Source organism: Giraffa tippelskirchi, chromosome 8, assembly GCF_054371585.1.
Source record: "Giraffa tippelskirchi isolate mGirTip1 chromosome 8, T2T-mGirTip1v1.2.pri, whole genome shotgun sequence".
Classification (NCBI taxonomy): domain Eukaryota; kingdom Metazoa; phylum Chordata; class Mammalia; order Artiodactyla; family Giraffidae; genus Giraffa; species Giraffa tippelskirchi.
The window spans coordinates 120,621,498-120,638,646 of NC_137282.1; the positions used below are offsets into that span (position 1 = coordinate 120,621,498).

Consider the following 17,149-nt stretch of genomic DNA (forward strand, 5'->3'; position numbering starts at 1 on the left):
TTTGTGTCTCTGAGAAGTGGATTTGGGGATAGGAATGGAACATTTCTGGTTGTATATATTATGTAAATATCTAAATATATGCTATATATATATATAAGGCAAAAACTATGAATGATGCTTCAGATGAGTAATTCTGCTTTTATAAATCTATAGTTATTCTAAATATAGAAAATACCTAAATAAACATAGGGAAAAAAGTGTCCTCGTCAAAAATTTGGAACCCTGTGTGTCAAATAATAGGAGAATGAGCATATACTGTGATAGCGTTTTAATTGCATTCATTATAAATTACAGTTATAAAGATCATATGATAATATAGAACACTTATAGTACAACACTGAGTGAAAAATTGTGATGTAAATTTTTATCAGTGTCATTATAATGACATTTTAAAATAGACTATTTATTTGAGCAACTTAGGTTTATAAAAAATTGCGTGGACAGTCTAGAGTTCCCATAACACCCCTTCAAAGCCTTTTCCCCTGTTACTAACATCTTGCACTAGTGTGATGCCTTTGTTATGGCTGATGAGCCAATATTGACACATTTTTGGTAACTAGGGTCCCTAGTTTTAGGGGTCAGCCTTTGTGAAAAATACCTCTTACACTATAGCTTATGCATTTTGATTTTCTTTTCAGAGTTGCAAAACTGCGCGATGACATCATGGCCTTGCGGAACGAATGTTCCTCAGTGTACAGCAAAGGCCGTGTGCTGACGACAGAGCAGACGAAGCTCCTGATATCAGGAATCTCTCAGAGTTTAAACTCAGGATTTGCACAGACCTTAACCCCCAGCGTAACCTTAGGGCTGACGCAGGGTCTCACACCTTCCCTGACCCCGTCTAGCGTGACCTCGGGCCTGTCGTCAGGGCTGACTTCCCGCCTGACCCCGTCTGTCACTCCGGCCTACACGCCTGGCTTCCCATCAGGGTTAGTTCCAAGTTTCAGCTCAGGAGGGGAGACAAGCTCCCTGCAGACTCTGAAGCTGATGCAGATCCGAAAGCCCCTTCTCAAGTCGTCTCTGCTGGACCAGAATTTAACAGAAGAGGAAATCAACATGAAATTTGTTCAGGATCTTTTGAATTGGGTGGATGAGATGCAGGTAAAAATATTTACTTTTACCTGAGTTTCAGGCCTTATTGCTACCAGTTATTTTTTTTTAAACCTCATATCATCCTATTTAAAGGTGCAGCTGGACCGCACTGAATGGGGATCAGATTTGCCAAGTGTTGAAAGCCATTTAGAAAATCATAAAAATGTCCACCGAGCTATTGAAGAATTTGAATCTAGCCTTAAAGAAGCTAAGATCAGTGAGGTATGTGAATTTAAAGTCTGTATGTATTTCATCCCCGCTTCTGCTTTGCTCTTTCTGTTAAGACCCTGTTGTCACAGGATAAAAGATACATTGCCAGTGAATCAGAATTTCTTAAGATTCCTAACCTGCTGTCTTTTTATCCCATGTTATAGATCCAGATGACAGCACCTCTTAAACTAACTTATGCAGAAAAGTTACACAGATTAGAGAATCAGTATGCAAAACTCTTGGTAAGTTTTTTTAACTTTCCCTTCCCTTTATCTGTATATGGCAAAGACATGATTCTTACCGTGATTCTCCTTATAAAGAATACATCCAGGAATCAGGAGCGGCACCTTGATACACTCCACAATTTTGTAACTCGTGCAACGAACGAACTTATTTGGTTGAATGAAAAAGAAGAGGAGGAGGTTGCTTATGACTGGAGTGAGAGGAACACCAACGTGGCCCGGAAAAGAGAGTACCACGCGGTGAGTGCAGCTTCCGCGGCCGAGCGTGGCAGGCGCAGCCCGGGTCTGTCACTGTCTAATATGTCTGTTTCCATTAGGAACTGATGAGAGAACTTGATCGAAAGGAGGAAACTGTTAAGGCCGTTCAGGAGATGGCGGAGCAGCTGCTCCTGGAGGATCACCCAGCCCGGTTAACCATTGAGGTGAGTCAGGACGTGTAGTATGGACATGGGAATATTATCGTTCAGATTCTTTCATAGTTTGTGGATAAATAGAAAAATGCAAACTGTCCAACTTTTACTACAGCCTGGCTCAGAAATAACACTTCTGACAAATCATACTGATGCCTTCAGTTCTGCTTGAAAGTATATCACCCATTTGTGTAAACCCGTGTGGCCAAAGGAATGTGTGACAGTAGCTCTGAAGGACCTTGACTCGTCAGGCTGTGAAGCTGGTTTCTTCCTGACCATGTGATGTTGCACCAGGATGTAACCTTGCTGGGTCCCATTCACTTACCTAAAATGGGGGAAGTTGCTCTTAACTATAAAGTGTGAGGAGGAGAAAAGTGTACTTTGACTACTTAGTTCAGTTCTTGATACACAGGTTCTCAGGAAGTCCTAGTTACTATTATTTAACTTGTGTCCATGATCTGGCTCTGAGGTATGTCCTCAGGGTGTAACACACATTTCAGATCCAGAAGGGGAGGGCTGGCCTGGAGTTTATCAGGCTGCCCGCCACGTGCAGGCGGGGTGGGGGGTGTTTAATTTTTAGGCCTGATGTCTGCTAGAGTTAGTGACTTTCTAAATTGCTGGAGGTTATGTAAGAGGGGGAGAAGTATGAAATGTGGATAGTTGTATATTTCCAGAGGAAGAAAAATGAAACTGTGCTTACAATGGGATGTGCGGTTATGGAAAGGGATCTGAGAGTCTTTGCTCACTAAAATATGTTGTCATGACACGAAAGATTCATGAAATTCTAGACCTCATCTGGAGGTCTGGGGAATATTACAGTTGCCCTTCTTTCATATAAGAATGTGGTTTTCATCCCCAGCAAATGCCACATAGAAATGTTAAGGAAGAGCAGGGGCGGGGCGGGGTACTAGGTAAAGGAGCTGAGAATCACGACTGACGGGCCTGGATATACTTTGATACTACGGTCAACTGACAGTGGGGTATTCCTTAGAGCAGAGAGGGGAAAGGTGCTGGGAAGTGCAATCGTAGGCTGAGACTTTTGATGGGAATGGATGAAGTGGATGTGAACCTGATTACCTTAGGTAGAGCTGTTAGTCTAATTAACTAAGAGGCTGTGGAAGAATAAAGTTAAGCCTTAGTCATCCTTATGGTTCTTTAGGCCCATCTAGTGTGTTGTAGGTGATGGATAGTAGTTAATTATCAACACTATTGTGTATTTTATGAGTAAAAGAAGCTAATAATCTAACAATGTACGATGTGTATTTTATAGCCAATTTACTCTAAGTAGCTTAATTGGAGGGAGCACGTAACGTGATCAGGAAGTGTTGCCAGATTTCGAAGGGTGCCTTGTAGGTTCCTTCCGGAAAGCTGCCTGGAGGGAGCTCAGCGGCCTGTTTCTCCAGGAGGGACCGGCTTACGTAAGAGTCATTAGAGCAGCGAGGCCGCCCTCTGCTGGAAGCCAGGGGAACTGCACCTTAAATAGGGAAGGATGTTCCCCGCTTCCCTGGAAGGAGGGGTCTTTCCTACAGTATTTTTGCTCTCATGGAAGAGGCACCTTGTACTGAATAAAGATTCAAGTAAAAAACATTTGAAATGAAACTTCCTAGTATTATCTCTGATATGATCCCATAATTACACTGATAAGGGATTGCATAAGCTTTTCCACCCTTCCCAAACAGTCCTGACAAAACAGATAGATCAGCCCCACTCCTGCCAAGAGCTTCAAGACTAGTTTTGGAAGCAAAGACCAAGAAAAAACTACACACCATGTACTTTGGTGTCAGAAGGGGTATTTTATTATCCAGTAATACAAACATTCAGAAAACAGAAGGACAGAGGAAAATGGAGTGAAGAGGGTGTATCTGAGGAGTCCACACAGGAAAGTGTTGGATAGCTTGCATCCATCACAAGTGTTAAACAAGTCTGCCTGGAAAAACAGCCCCAGAGTTAGCATTTTTCATATATGTGACAAGAAAAACATGTCAAGAAACTGAAAATTTGAAAGAAATTGGACTGATTGAAAAATGTATGTTTGAACTTTTAGGACTGGCTTTGTGCAAGGGGGGTGCTCAGCTTAGCGGGACGTTTCACGCCCCTGCTTCTCAAGTCTCTGTTAAAGGCATCTCATCACCCGTGTAGACCGTCGTCTTTTGACCCTGAGAAGCCTGGGTGTGTCTCGCTGTGCAGACAGCCCCAGTGACTGTGCTTTCTCTGGCAGGCCTACCGCGCGGCGATGCAGACGCAGTGGAGCTGGATCCTGCAGCTGTGCCAGTGTGTGGAGCAGCACGTGAAGGAGAACAGTGCTTATTTCGAGGTACGGAGCAGGGTCACCGTGTCGGCGGGTGGTACTGCAATTTCGGCTGAGTTACAGGAAACATTTCCATGGTGTAATGTTGGGATGCAGGAAAAGAAACCAAAACATCTTCATTGTAGGATAGAAGGGTGATATGTCCTTTAGGATAAATGGACGCATTTTAGTGAAGAAGGAATACTTTAAAAACCACTTAAAATGTCAGAAAATCTTAACATTGTCCATGCTTCTCTTTTTGAGGAACAATTTTACTAGGGGGAGCTTTTTTTCTATTCTTCAGAAGTTTTAAAATGTTCTTGGAATCTTCACCCCCACTTAACAACTGTTTGGGTTTCCCTGGTAGCTCAGCTGGTAAAGAATCCGCCTGCAATGCAGGAGACTCTGGTTCGATTCCTGGGTCAGGAAGATCCACTGAAAAAGGGATAGGCTACCCACTCCAGTATTCTGGCCTGGAGAATTCCATGGACAGAAGAGCCTGGCAGGCTACAGAACATGGGGTCGCAGGGTTGGGCAGCAAAGAGTCAGACAGGACTGAGTGACTTTCACTTTCATTTAACAACTGTTTAAGTGTTTATAGATGTTCCAAAGTGAAATAGATGTTCAATCAAAGTAGTACAGGGCCAAGACCACAATATAGACATAAACTTGGTTATATAGATGTATTATTTTTTATATTCTTTTCCATTATGGTTTATCACAGGATGTTGAATACAGTTCCCTGTGCTATAACAGTAGGACCTTGGTGTTTATCCATCCTGTATATGATAGTTTGCATCCGCTAACCCCAGACTCCTAGTCCTTCCTTCTCCCGCCTCTCCTCCCCCTTGGCAACCGCAGGTTTGTTCACTGGACACATAGCACTCACTCATCATCATCCAGGTTCCGGAGTTCTGGAGAGGAAGTCTTGTGGTCTCCTGCTCCCATGTAGGAGGGGTATACACAGGGCTCTGGCACTCAAACCTGACAACTGTGGGCTTTGCTGACATTTCATACACTCTAACTGCCAGTTTTCATCTTTTCCTAGTTTTTCAATGATGCCAAGGAAGCCACAGATTACTTGAGGAATCTAAAAGATGCCATTCAGCGGAAGTACAGCTGTGACAGGTCCAGCAGCATCCACAAACTGGAGGACCTCGTTCAGGAGTCCATGGTATGAATAGGAAGACCCCCAGGTTCCATCAGTGATGCATAGTGGGGGCTAGATTCGTGCCTTATTGTGTTTTCTGTGTGTGGAGCTTCCTATTTTATTGGTACTTTTGATGTTTCCGCCTCACTCAAGCATTTAAGCGTTCAGCTTTAGCATTTTTTCTTTTTGGTAACAGTAGGAGGATTGTTTGATGTGACGCCTTAGTATTTTACAATGCTCTCACAGTGTTTGTGTGTGAGTATGTGTGTTTAGTCATTTATTCCATACAGACGTGTCCGCATTTCTATATTCTGGACACTATTTTTAGTGCTGGAGCTGAACACAGCAGACAAGAACCCTGCCAGGGGTGGGATGCAATGGACATGATAAGTTAGTAGAACAGTAATCTATGTCTGTTAGACAGTAGTAAACGTGAAGGAGGGAAGAAAACAGCCGGATAGCACGGGAGAGCGGGTGGAGAGGGCTGACGGTTCAGACGGGGCAGTGCGGGAAGACGCTTCTGGGGAAGCTGCATTTGCGCACAGCCCTGAGCACACAGAGGACGAGCTGTTTGCTTCTAAAACCCTTCTGATTTATCCCCTAGGAAGAGAAAGAAGAGCTTCTGCAGTATAAAAGTACAGTGGCGAGCCTCATGGGGAGAGCAAAAACAATCGTTCAGCTGAAGCCCAGAAACCCTGACTGTCCACTCAAAACTTCCCTTCCGATCAGAGCCATCTGTGACTACAGACAAATTGAGGTACTTTAACTCCTAGAAACAGACCTGTTTCTGGCATTATTCATATATTTAAAAAACAAGGTCATATTGCTCACTAGTGGTAAAGTTTTCCACCTTAAAAAACACAAGAAAATTGCCAAGATTGGGTGTGGAAAGAGACGAATACCACAGTGACCGCATCTGGGTGTCCTGGTCTTCTTTTCAAACCAGATAACCATTTTCAAAGATGATGAATGTGTTTTGGCGAACAACTCCCATCGTGCTAAATGGAAGGTCATCAGCCCCACTGGGAACGAGGCCATGGTCCCATCTGTGTGCTTCACCATCCCTCCTCCAAACAAAGAGGCGGTCGACTTCGCAAACAGGTTTGTGAATGCCTTAGCTCCAGATGTAGGGCTGCCTTGCGGGGTCTCTGAAGGTTAAAGAAACAATCAATGCTTTGACAAGGCTAATAGAATATGAGTTTGAGCAAACTCCCAGAGATAGTGAAGGACAGGGAAGCCTGGCATGCTGCAGTCCATGAGGTTGCAAAGAGTCAGCTAAGACTTAGTGACTGAACAATAACACCATCGGATCAGAAGGACCTAGAGCCAGTAAACCTGGGATATGTCACAAACACAGAAAGAAATGTCACGTGCTCGTGGGGAGTGGAAGGGCTGAATCTGAGTTTTCTTCTATGTGTTTCAGAATTGAGCAGCAGTATCAGAATGTCCTGACCCTTTGGCACGAGTCTCACATAAACATGAAGAGTGTGGTCTCCTGGCACTATCTCATCAATGAAATCGACAGAATCCGAGCGAGCAACGTGGCTTCAGTAAGTACAGATCTGCGCATCTACCCAGCCTGTCCCAAGATGCAGGCCTTTGTCATGAGGAGTGGCCTTTGTATTTTCCCTTCAGTAGGATGAGGTCCAGCAGATCCATGATAAAAGTCATTATTCAGTGAATATCTGTTATATGCCTGTTTTATATGAGGCACTTTCTAAGAAGTGGGGGATCTGGAAATCCCATACTTCATTCAGGGCTTCCATTTTCATTGGGAGACATAGTATCTAGTGTTCGGGCAAATAGACATGGGTGTAGTTTGATTCATTTATGAAGTTTTGTAGTCTTGCTTTCCCTTGTCTTTTAAAACCTAAAATTGTGAATGAAGAAAAAATTAATTTCCAATGGTTTTCTATTTATGACTATTTAATATAAACTCATGTCCCGTGAGAACCACTTGAGATCAGTCCTATTGAAATTTCACCCTTAATACTATAATGGATCGTTGGTCTTCTTTAGATAAAGACCATGTTGCCTGGTGAACATCAGCAAGTTCTGAGTAATCTGCAATCACGTTTTGAAGATTTTCTTGAAGATAGCCAGGAATCCCAAATATTTTCAGGCTCAGATATAACACAACTGGAAAAAGAGGTTAATGTGTGCAAACAGTATTATCAAGAACTTCTTAAATCTGCAGAAAGAGGTAAAGCGTGGAAATCCCTGCCTTCTTCCCCATGGGTGGCTCGTCCGGGCTGGTTTCTGTTATCACTGGGACTTTCAGACTTAGGCGTATTACGTCACTTGACCTGTCATAGGTACAAACAGTTACTGAAGCACTGAATGGGTGTTTGAGGTAGGAAGATTCAAGAAGGAATTCATTTTTTTCCAAATGATTAAGTAGGAAGAAGCTGCAAGCGAGTTGTATGACAGTGAATTCTCAATGCATCTACTTTTAAACATTTTCACTAGTTTGCAATATAATGTTCAGAATGATGATATTTTAGTTTCAGACAAGTTTCAACTACTTTTTCATATGTCAAACTTGGATTTTTTAAAGAATTTTTTTTTTAAGAGACGTTTTAGATTCACAGCAAAATTGAAAGCAAAGGGCATAGGTTTCCTATAACCAAACCTGGATTTTATATAGGAGTTGAAGGAAAAGATTTTGTCTTGTTAATGTTTGTTAAATGTAAATTTTATTCCAAATTCTTGACATCTGTAAAACTTAGAGACCACAAAAAACCTTAGTAGTAATACTCTAATTTTTTTAAACATTAACACTCTTTGTCTTTCATTTTAAAGGATTTTAATTTAATTCTTATAACTAATCTGCTACTAATATAATTCACATTTTTGTGAACACAAAGCAAACCAGTATGTTACTTTGCTCAGACAGCTTAAGTCAGATGTTGGTACTTTAAGTGGCATTAGGGAAATTGTATTAACTCTTTGTAAATTGTAATGTCCACAATTTCAAGGTTTATATCCTTGGTGTGGGTTTGTGGTGATAACTGGTAACATTAGTCTGACTAGCTATGTCTCAATAATGATAAAATTGCCTTATTAAATCATGAACAAGAACATCCAAACGAGAGAAAATGAGGCATTTTCTAAACATTGTGTTTACTCTCACAGAGGAGCAAGAGGAATCGGCTTACAATCTCTACATCTCTGAAGTTCGAAACCTCAGGCTTCGGCTGGAGAGCTGTGAGGACCGTCTCATCAGACAGATCCGCACCCCGCTGGAGAGAGACGACCTGCATGAAAGCGTGTTCCGAATCTCGGAGCAGGAGGTGAGGCTGCCAGCACGTGGGCGAGGTCAGCACAGATGGTGTCTCGGTGACCTTCACCGCTGACCCTGTGACCGCTCATGCAGTCTCTGCCGGGGCCACATCGTGAGCTCTGACTGTGTGCTCACGGTGGACGGCAGACGAGGGTCCCGTGGTTCAGCTCTGCCTCTCGCTGGGTGAGCACGGAGGCTGCAGGGCCTCTCCGTCCGGCACGTGGTGATGCACAGGTGTTTGGGCCCGAGGGCTGTGCGGTGAGGGGATGACTGATGGTCAAAGTGGACTGCCACGGCTTTGTTCCTTTCGTAAAGAAAAACTAAGAATCCATAAGTGTTTTGCAGCTAGAGATGATCATACTAGGTGAAGTAAGTCAGAAAGAGGAAGACAGACACCATATGAGATTGCTTATGTGTGGAATCCAAAATAGGACGCAAATGAACTTGTCTACTAAACACACACAGACTCACAGACAGAGAATGGACTTGTGGTTGCCCGGGGGAGGGGTGGAGTGGGAGTTCTGGATTAGCGAATGCAAACTAGGATGTATACAATGGATGAACAGGGTCCTGCTCTACAGCACAGGGAACTGTATTCAATGTCCTGTGATAAACCATAATGGAAAAGAATATGAAAAAAGAATGTATATATGTGTGTAACTGAATCGCTTTGATGTACAGCATAAATGAACATGACATTGTAAATCAACTATGCTGCAGTTTAAAAAAAGAACATATATTTACCTCAAGAGTAATAATGGGAAATGTGTGTTTTTAAAGTGTTTGAAGAAAGAGGCCCTGTCTAATCCTTATGTTTGTTCTTTGTCGTGTAGAAACTAAAGAAAGAACTGGAGCGACTTAAAGAGGATTTGGCCACGATCACAAGTAAATGTGAAGACTTTTTCAGTCAAGCAGCTGCCTCTTCCTCCACACCCGCCTTGCGGTCTGAGCTCAGTGTGGTCGTCCAAAGCATGAACCACGTCTATTCCATGTCGTCCACCTACATAGAGAAGTATGGAACCACTGCCTGGATAGAAATCATCTAAACTGACCTCATACAGCTGCCATTTATATACAGAAGCTGTTTAGCTAAAAATGTTAATGTTTAAGAATATAAAAAATTATTTTCTTTTCTTCATTTATTTTTATTTTTAGCTGTGCCAGTTGGTGCTAGTTAAAGAACCCACCTGTCAGTGCAGGAGACATAAGAGATGTGGGTTCGTTCCCCGGGTCGGGAAGATCCCCTGGGGGAGGGCATGGCAACCCCTTCCACTGTTCTTGCCTGGAGAATCCCATGGGCAGAGGAGCCTGACGGGCTATGGTCCGTATGGTCGTCAAGAGTCAGCCACGACTGAAGCGACTCAGCGTGCACGCATGGATTTGCTCTCTGCACGTGGCCTTTCCCTGGTTCAGCCAGTGGAGGCGGCTTTTTGTTGTGCGCGTGGGTCTCTCGCTGCAGTGGCTTCTCTTGTTGGGGAGCGCAGGCTCTAGGTGTGTGGGCATCGCTGGTCGTGGCTCAGGGGCTTGGTGGCTGCACATCTTCCTGGACCAGGGATCAAGCCTGTACCCCCTGCATGGGCAAGTGGGTTCTTACCCACTGTACCACCAGCGAAATCCCTAATTTTTTTTTTTTTCTTAGTAACAAATATACTAAATATTTCTGTGCGTTTATGATGCTTCTCTATGCTGAAAGGGAATGAGCTTTAGAGATGAAAACATTAATGATCTTCCCACATGTTCCCTGTAGCTTTGGTAGCTCAGCTGTTACAGTCTGTTGAACTTGCCTCCCAGTCTTGGTCTAAACTAGGTTTGAAAGAAGCCCCTCTTCTTTTGGAATCTTCTGCTAAAGACTAGTTGGGGACACGGTGTGGATTCTATTAGAGAGATAGTGGGATGTTAATCTTTTTAAAAAATTTTTATTGAAATATAGTTGATTTACAAGGTTGTGTTAATTTCTGCTATACAGCAAAGTGATTGTTATATATATTTTCTATATCCCTTCCCATTACGGTTTATTACAGGGTGTTGAATACAGTTCCCTGTGCTGTGCAATAGGACCTTGTCGTCCATCCATCCTGTAGTGATGGATGCATCCGCTGACCCCAGACCCCCACTCCACCCTTCTCCCGGTCCCCTACCCCGCCACCACAGGTCTGTTCTCTGTGTCTCTGAGTCAGTTTCTGTTTCACAGATAAGTTCGTTGGTGTCATATTTTAGATTTCACATATAGGTGACACCATGCGGCATTTGTCTTTCTCTTTCTGACTTAGCAGGATGTGAATCTTGTAATAAAAACTGTCATTGTGCTGACACGAGGAACACACTGCATCACACAGCCTCATGGTGCGTCAAGACTATATTGCAGGAAATAAACACCTAACAGAAGGGGTGCTGTTTAATTATCTTTTTCAGGTTGAAAACGGTCAACCTGGTGTTAAAAAACACTCAGGCTGCAGAAGCCCTTGTAAAGCTCTATGAAACTAAATTGTGTGAAGAGGAAGCAGTTATAGCTGACAAGAATAACATTGAGAATCTAATAAGTACTTTAAAGGTATGAGTCTCACTGCTGGCTGTTTTTTAAGATTGTGCTCTAAAAGTATTTCTCTAAAAAAAAAAAAAAGTATTTCTCTAGCACTTGGCTCAGGCTTCAGACATCAAGCATTAAATATCTGAACTTGAATACCTTTATATCCATTCCATATCTTTTCTCTGTAATGCTATGACTTACTGTAAATAAGTATGTTGATTCATTTTAATGAGATGAGTTTGAAGTTTTTATCTTTTTGACAGTAGATTTTTATACTCGGTTCATGTCGGCAGCAAGAGGAGTTGAAACTTAAAAGTAAATTGTTTGTAATTAGATGCCCTTGCAGAAAGAGGCAGTTATTTTAAGAAATTAAAGAGGTGACTAGACTAGTTAATCTAAGAAGGAAAAGGACTGATAATTGTATGTTTCTGTCCTTCCACTTATAAAGCCCTGAGTAAAGATATTGTAAAACGATTGTGAAAAGTTGTTTCAGTGATTTTTAATGCACGTGTTCATTTTTAGACAATGGGATCAGTAGATGTTTAAAAAATAAACAATGAAAAAGACTTATCGAGTCTTTGGAATATGTTTTATTTTATTGATGTGCAAAATCTATTAGGCTGAACTTTATATATAAAATTGTTATTTTTTTTAGATCAAATACAGCCAGATATGACAATTTTATAAGGTTCAGCCTAATGTAATATTTTGTGTATGAAATATATTCTTTCCATTGTCTGATTTATGTCAGTCATTTGTAAATGAGTTATAAAGTTAGGCAAATGAAGTGTTTACCTGGTGAGCACCTTACACATTTTTATAGCTTTGTAAATTGTTCCATTTTAGCAATGGAGATCTGAAGTGGATGAAAAGAGAGAGGTCTTCCATGACCTGGAGGATGAGCTGCAGAGAGCAAAGACCATCAGTGATGAGATGTTTAAAACCTACAAAGAGCGTGACCTTGACTTTGACTGGCACAAAGAAAAGGCGGATCAGTTGGTTGAGAGATGGCAGAATGTTCATGTTCAGATTGACAACAGGTTAGTAGCCTTTTCATTCCGTTTTAGCTCAGATTTAATCTTTATATTCTGGGTAAAGTCTAAATGTATTAGGCTTTTTACCCCCATATGTAATTCATTCCATAGAACCGTTACTTGTGTTAATTGCAAGAGCTGTGTCTAATTACATTTCTCTTTTATAGGATGGCCTTGAACAAGATACTTAACTTCCAAATAAGTACTTTGTGGTTTTATATTATTACGATTATTGATGTAGTCTGGCATTAATCCACTTGCATTTTCTGAAGGAAAAAACAATGCAGTTCTCTAGTTATTGCAAACTGGTAACATCCAAATAACCATGACTGAGTAATAGCAGCATGGATCATGCATTTCCTAGGGCAGGGTGCATCATCTATGGTCGGCAAGAAGGGTAAAAGAAACTGAAATGGCCTGATGTTCATTCTAGTCAAAGATAAAAGAAAGTCAAGATCATTTGCCCAGTGACTGAAATAAAGAAGTGAAAGGAAATGGGATAGTTTTGGGGATGAAATGGAATAGTGTTCCTTCTTATTCATTTTTTATGTTTTTATTAATGCAGCTAAAATGCTTTTATAATATAGTGCCATGTGTGACAAACACGTTATTTTTAAATACATCGTAGCTAATCTCTAAAATACGTGATCTCTAGGTTTAAGTAGTGGTTTTACAGTTATAGAAACTGAGTGTTCAATTACAGCTCCTGAAATGTATTCTCTGATTCATGTTGAACCGTTCATTACAACCAGGTCATGATTTCAGAAGTGAAACTGCCATTGCAACAAGTCTTCAAGACTTGCTGATTGATGATTACTGTGGTTAAGTTTCCAGTTTTCCTGCTTTGTAGCTTTAGTCTCTTGAACAATCAGTACTAATAAACTGCACAAGTCCTGGAGAAAAGTAATTTGTATTCAACCCACAGCAGTGCAAGGGCCCTTGGAAGTTGGCCTAGGGTGCTTCAGCCTTGAATTCTGGACACTCCCTTGTGGTTGCACTTAGGACAGTTAGTTTGTCCCTCCCTTCTTTTCTGTGTGTTCCAACTCCCTATTGGTTGCTTTTGAAAGTAGTGACTGTTCTGTTGTCGTCCTCGTAGGTTACGGGACTTGGAAGGCATTGGCAAGTCACTGAAGTACTATAGAGACACGTATCACCCGTTGGATGATTGGATCCAGCAGGTTGAAACTACTCAGAGGAAGATTCAAGAAAATCAGCCTGAAAATAGTAAAACCCTGGCCACACAGTTGAATCAGCAGAAGGTGTGCAAACATAGTTCTTCATGGTTGTGTCTGCATTTAGCCACTCATGACCTTGACCTTCCTTTCTCTTGTTAAGACAGTAGGTCAGCAACTATTTCAAGGAAGACAGGGAATAAATCATAAATGTTAAAAATTTGCACTCAGACCTACATGCATTACTTCTTTGATTTACTGGAGGTCAATTTTGAAACCATAAGGAATAAGAAAGTTTCACGTTGGGACAGTTTAAGTGTCTAATGATCATTGAGGTTAGATTAACATTTTAAAAAATGCATAGTTGTAGAAAATTAAACAGCCCCATTTGACAGAGTTAAATACTTTGAGATTTTTGTTCCATCTTGAGGGGCCAGTAATTTCGAGCTCTCTTTAGGTCAAGATTAGATTAAGGAGCAAAGGGTTTCAAGCTTACTTGTGGATAATTCCCAGGGAGTTTAGTAATTTCTGCTGTGGAAGTCCCATGAAGGGGTGTCACTTAGTGGCTTGAACTTGAATGTTTGAACTTCACCTGTAAGGCAGATGACATTAGGTACAGTGGGGCAGAGGGAATTCCCTGGCAGTCCAGTGGTTAGGAGTCTGCTTTCATTGCCGAGGACATGGGTTCAACTCCTGGTGTGGGGACTAAGATCCCACAAGCCAAGCGGTGCAGCCAGATTAATTAATTAAGAAAGGCTATGCTTAAAAGATAGAGGAGGAAATGGCAACCCACTTCAGTGTTCTTCCCTGGAGAATCCCATGGGCAGAGGAGCCTGGCTAGCTACAGTCCATGGGGTCGCAAGAGTTGGACACGACTTAGCGACTAAACCACCACATGCTTAAAAGAAAAGTAAAGTAGGGTAGAGAGCTGTAGTCTTAAGTGATGTAGATATTTATTAGTGCCTGAGATCTCAGGTTGTTGGACAGCTTAGAATTCCTTGTTGCTTTTCTGCTAACCTGTGTGCATTTATAGATGCTGGTTTCTGAAATAGAAATGAAACAGAGCAAAATGGATGAGTGTCAGAAGCACGCGGAACAGTACTCCACTGCGGTGAAGGTGAGAAGTCAAGTTCCTTGCATCACATTTCATGTTCACGGGGATGCTTCCACAGTGCTCTTTTAAAGCCCTCCCGGGTCATTCAGTCTGTGTTGAAAAGGGAAACAGAGAATCTTCACTGTCACTTATCTGTTAATTCTGCATGGAAACCTGAGTCCCGTGACAACCCCTGGTTCTTTCCTTCTCCCTCTGTGTCACACACGTGCACAGCTTGCCCACACCCCCGTGTACAGCGGGATAAAATGTAGCTCTGTCCTCTGCCTCTTTCTGCTTCGCTTACCTCTTCCTTCCTTGCGGGAGTGTTCCATTCAGGTATTGCTGGAACACCCACCATGAGTCTGGGTTAGGGTTCCATGTGAGTATTGCTGCAGTATTCCATGGAAGTACTGCTGAGTATCCCTGGAAATATTGCTGGAGTATCCATGTACCTTTTGCTGTGATAGTCCATGGAAGAACATCTCCCTTAGGGATGGTTCCCACGTGCTCTGAGTCACCCGCCACGTCTCGGCTCTGGCCACTCGGATCTGCAGTCCCAATTTTTATCTAGAAGAGGGGGAGACGGAAACTGACTGGTGTGCTGTTCCTAAATGTGTCCCTGAGCTCCTACAGGGACTTAAGAGCTGCCCTGACCACCCTAAATGCTTCTGATTTTCATTACCACCTTGGAAACCTCTCAGGATTGGATGGATTCCTGAAAATGTGTTTTTACAATATTTTTACTTAAAGTCATTCAGTGAAACTGTATTCCCTTTCTCTGCATCAAAGATCACTGTAGAATGAAGTGTTAGTGCTTTGCCATGATTAATCTTACCGATTTCTTCACGCAGGACTACGAATTACAAACGATGACCTACCGGGCCATGGTGGATTCACAGCAAAAGTCTCCAGTGAAACGACGGAGAATACAGAGCTCAGCAGATCTCGTCATTCAGGAGGTGGTAACCGTCCAGAGGCAGGGAGCATGAAAAGAGAGAAGCAGCACTCTAGCGGTTTTACATTTATATATTTGTATTATGGTGAAATATGCATAGTAGAAAATTCACCATCTTAACCATTTTTACCTGTAGAATTTAGTGACATTCAGTACCTTTGAAATACCGTACAACCTTGATCACAATCCAATTCCAGAACAGTCCATCATTCCAAGTAGCTGCTCTTTACCTATAACAGTACATTTTATTAAGGGTTTTAAAAAGCTCTTTGAAAATCCTCATTCAAGATGAATGAATTGCAGAGAATAATAAATGCCAGTCACAATTGCATTTAGAGGAGGAAGGTCATTACTGTGGTTTGCCCAGCAGTGATCTTGCTCCTCTGGGGTTATTGTTACTCGGAGTCACGAGCTTCCCTGTCCCAAAGCCTAGTTAGTTAATGTTTTAGTTATTACTCGGTGTTTGTTCAACTCATTTAGGGCAAATGGAGATTATGTTTCTATCATTTTTTTTTCTTTACTTGTAGTTCATGGACCTGAGGACCCGATACACGGCTCTGGTCACCCTCATGACACAATATATTAAATTTGCTGGGGACTCACTGAAGAGACTGGAGGAGGAGGAGGTAACTGTTCACCATGGCAGGTCACTGGCAAGCAGCCATGCGGTGGCTTCATGATAAACTCACATAGTTGCGATCTGATGTCTAAGTGATTAGTGATAAAATTACAGTGAGAAACAGTAGAGGCCTGGGATTTTTTGGTTTGTTCTTAAAATTCTCTCAAATTGAAAAGCATTGTAGAAAAAGAAACACACATTTTGGGGAACAAAAGGAAAACATTTTTAGTTTCTCGCTAGGACTCTAATATGAGGGGGTTAATGTCATAAGTGGTTCTGTTAACATTATGGAATGTATGCAGTTTAGCGGAATTTTTTCCAGTTTTCTTTGAAGTATAGTTACTAGTGTTATGATGTCTGCAGAAATATTACATAAACAAATTTGTTTTATATATTTTAAATTAATTTACATCTTCAAGGATTTAAAAGAGAAACACCATTAAGTTAGAAGTAGCAGGTATTTCTACAAAATGGTAGTGCTTTCTAAGAATTGATGTTTTTTGTTTTGTTTTCATTTTCGTCAAAAAGATAGGGTATATATTAAAAAGACTATGTGCATTTAATAATATATTCGGAAACAGAGTTGTTCATGAAAGGATGTTTTTATAAGAGGCTGTTGTATCTAATTTTGAAGGTATGATGCTGTGCTCTGTTATCTTGATATACTTTCTATTCCTGACCTCAGAACAGACACAAATAGGAAGTTGAATGCTACAATAAGTAAACTGTGGGGCATTGGCCATTTAAATTAGACCATTGTTGAAATTCTGCAGGTGATTGTACTTAGTATAACTCCATTCATATAAATGAGAGAACCAAAATGGTAGCAAATGTCTAACAGATGTTGCTTTCTTAGTTTTTTTTTAAAAAAGTGTGACTACTTTTGTAAACTATTTCTGTCTGTTCAGAGTTACAAGCACTAACATAGCTGTTTGCAAGTCTTTATAACTAACTTCCTTTGGGCTTAGAAAGGAGAACCAGAGTATTTTCACATCCAAATAATTGGCATACACTTCTCATCTATGAAAGGTCCACAATTTTTTTACATTCTTAGTTTTTAAGAGATTTTAGGTGG

At 41.4% G+C, this 17,149-nt stretch overlaps 1 protein-coding gene across 12 annotated transcripts in view; it reads left to right on the forward strand.

Annotated features, from left to right (window-relative positions):
* DST (dystonin) overlaps positions 1 to 17,149 on the forward strand; it is a 512,241-nt gene that overhangs the window by 328,907 nt on the left and 166,185 nt on the right. For all 12 annotated transcript variants that reach the window (XR_014061877.1, XM_081519063.1, XM_081519065.1 and 9 more), the window contains 19 exons: positions 639 to 1,101; positions 1,186 to 1,314; positions 1,467 to 1,544; positions 1,623 to 1,784; positions 1,862 to 1,966; positions 4,173 to 4,268; positions 5,290 to 5,415; positions 5,996 to 6,148; positions 6,338 to 6,492; positions 6,815 to 6,941; positions 7,411 to 7,594; positions 8,527 to 8,684; positions 9,508 to 9,686; positions 11,087 to 11,225; positions 12,048 to 12,241; positions 13,332 to 13,494; positions 14,441 to 14,524; positions 15,352 to 15,459; positions 15,983 to 16,081. Coding sequence is in view for 11 of the 12 variants with exons in the window: in XM_081519063.1 (XP_081375189.1) it covers positions 639 to 1,101; positions 1,186 to 1,314; positions 1,467 to 1,544; positions 1,623 to 1,784; positions 1,862 to 1,966; positions 4,173 to 4,268; positions 5,290 to 5,415; positions 5,996 to 6,148; positions 6,338 to 6,492; positions 6,815 to 6,941; positions 7,411 to 7,594; positions 8,527 to 8,684; positions 9,508 to 9,686; positions 11,087 to 11,225; positions 12,048 to 12,241; positions 13,332 to 13,494; positions 14,441 to 14,524; positions 15,352 to 15,459; positions 15,983 to 16,081 (2,902 nt within the window). In the remaining variant the exon portion in view is untranslated. The remainder of the gene's footprint in view (positions 1 to 638; positions 1,102 to 1,185; positions 1,315 to 1,466; positions 1,545 to 1,622; positions 1,785 to 1,861; positions 1,967 to 4,172; positions 4,269 to 5,289; positions 5,416 to 5,995; positions 6,149 to 6,337; positions 6,493 to 6,814; positions 6,942 to 7,410; positions 7,595 to 8,526; positions 8,685 to 9,507; positions 9,687 to 11,086; positions 11,226 to 12,047; positions 12,242 to 13,331; positions 13,495 to 14,440; positions 14,525 to 15,351; positions 15,460 to 15,982; positions 16,082 to 17,149) is intronic.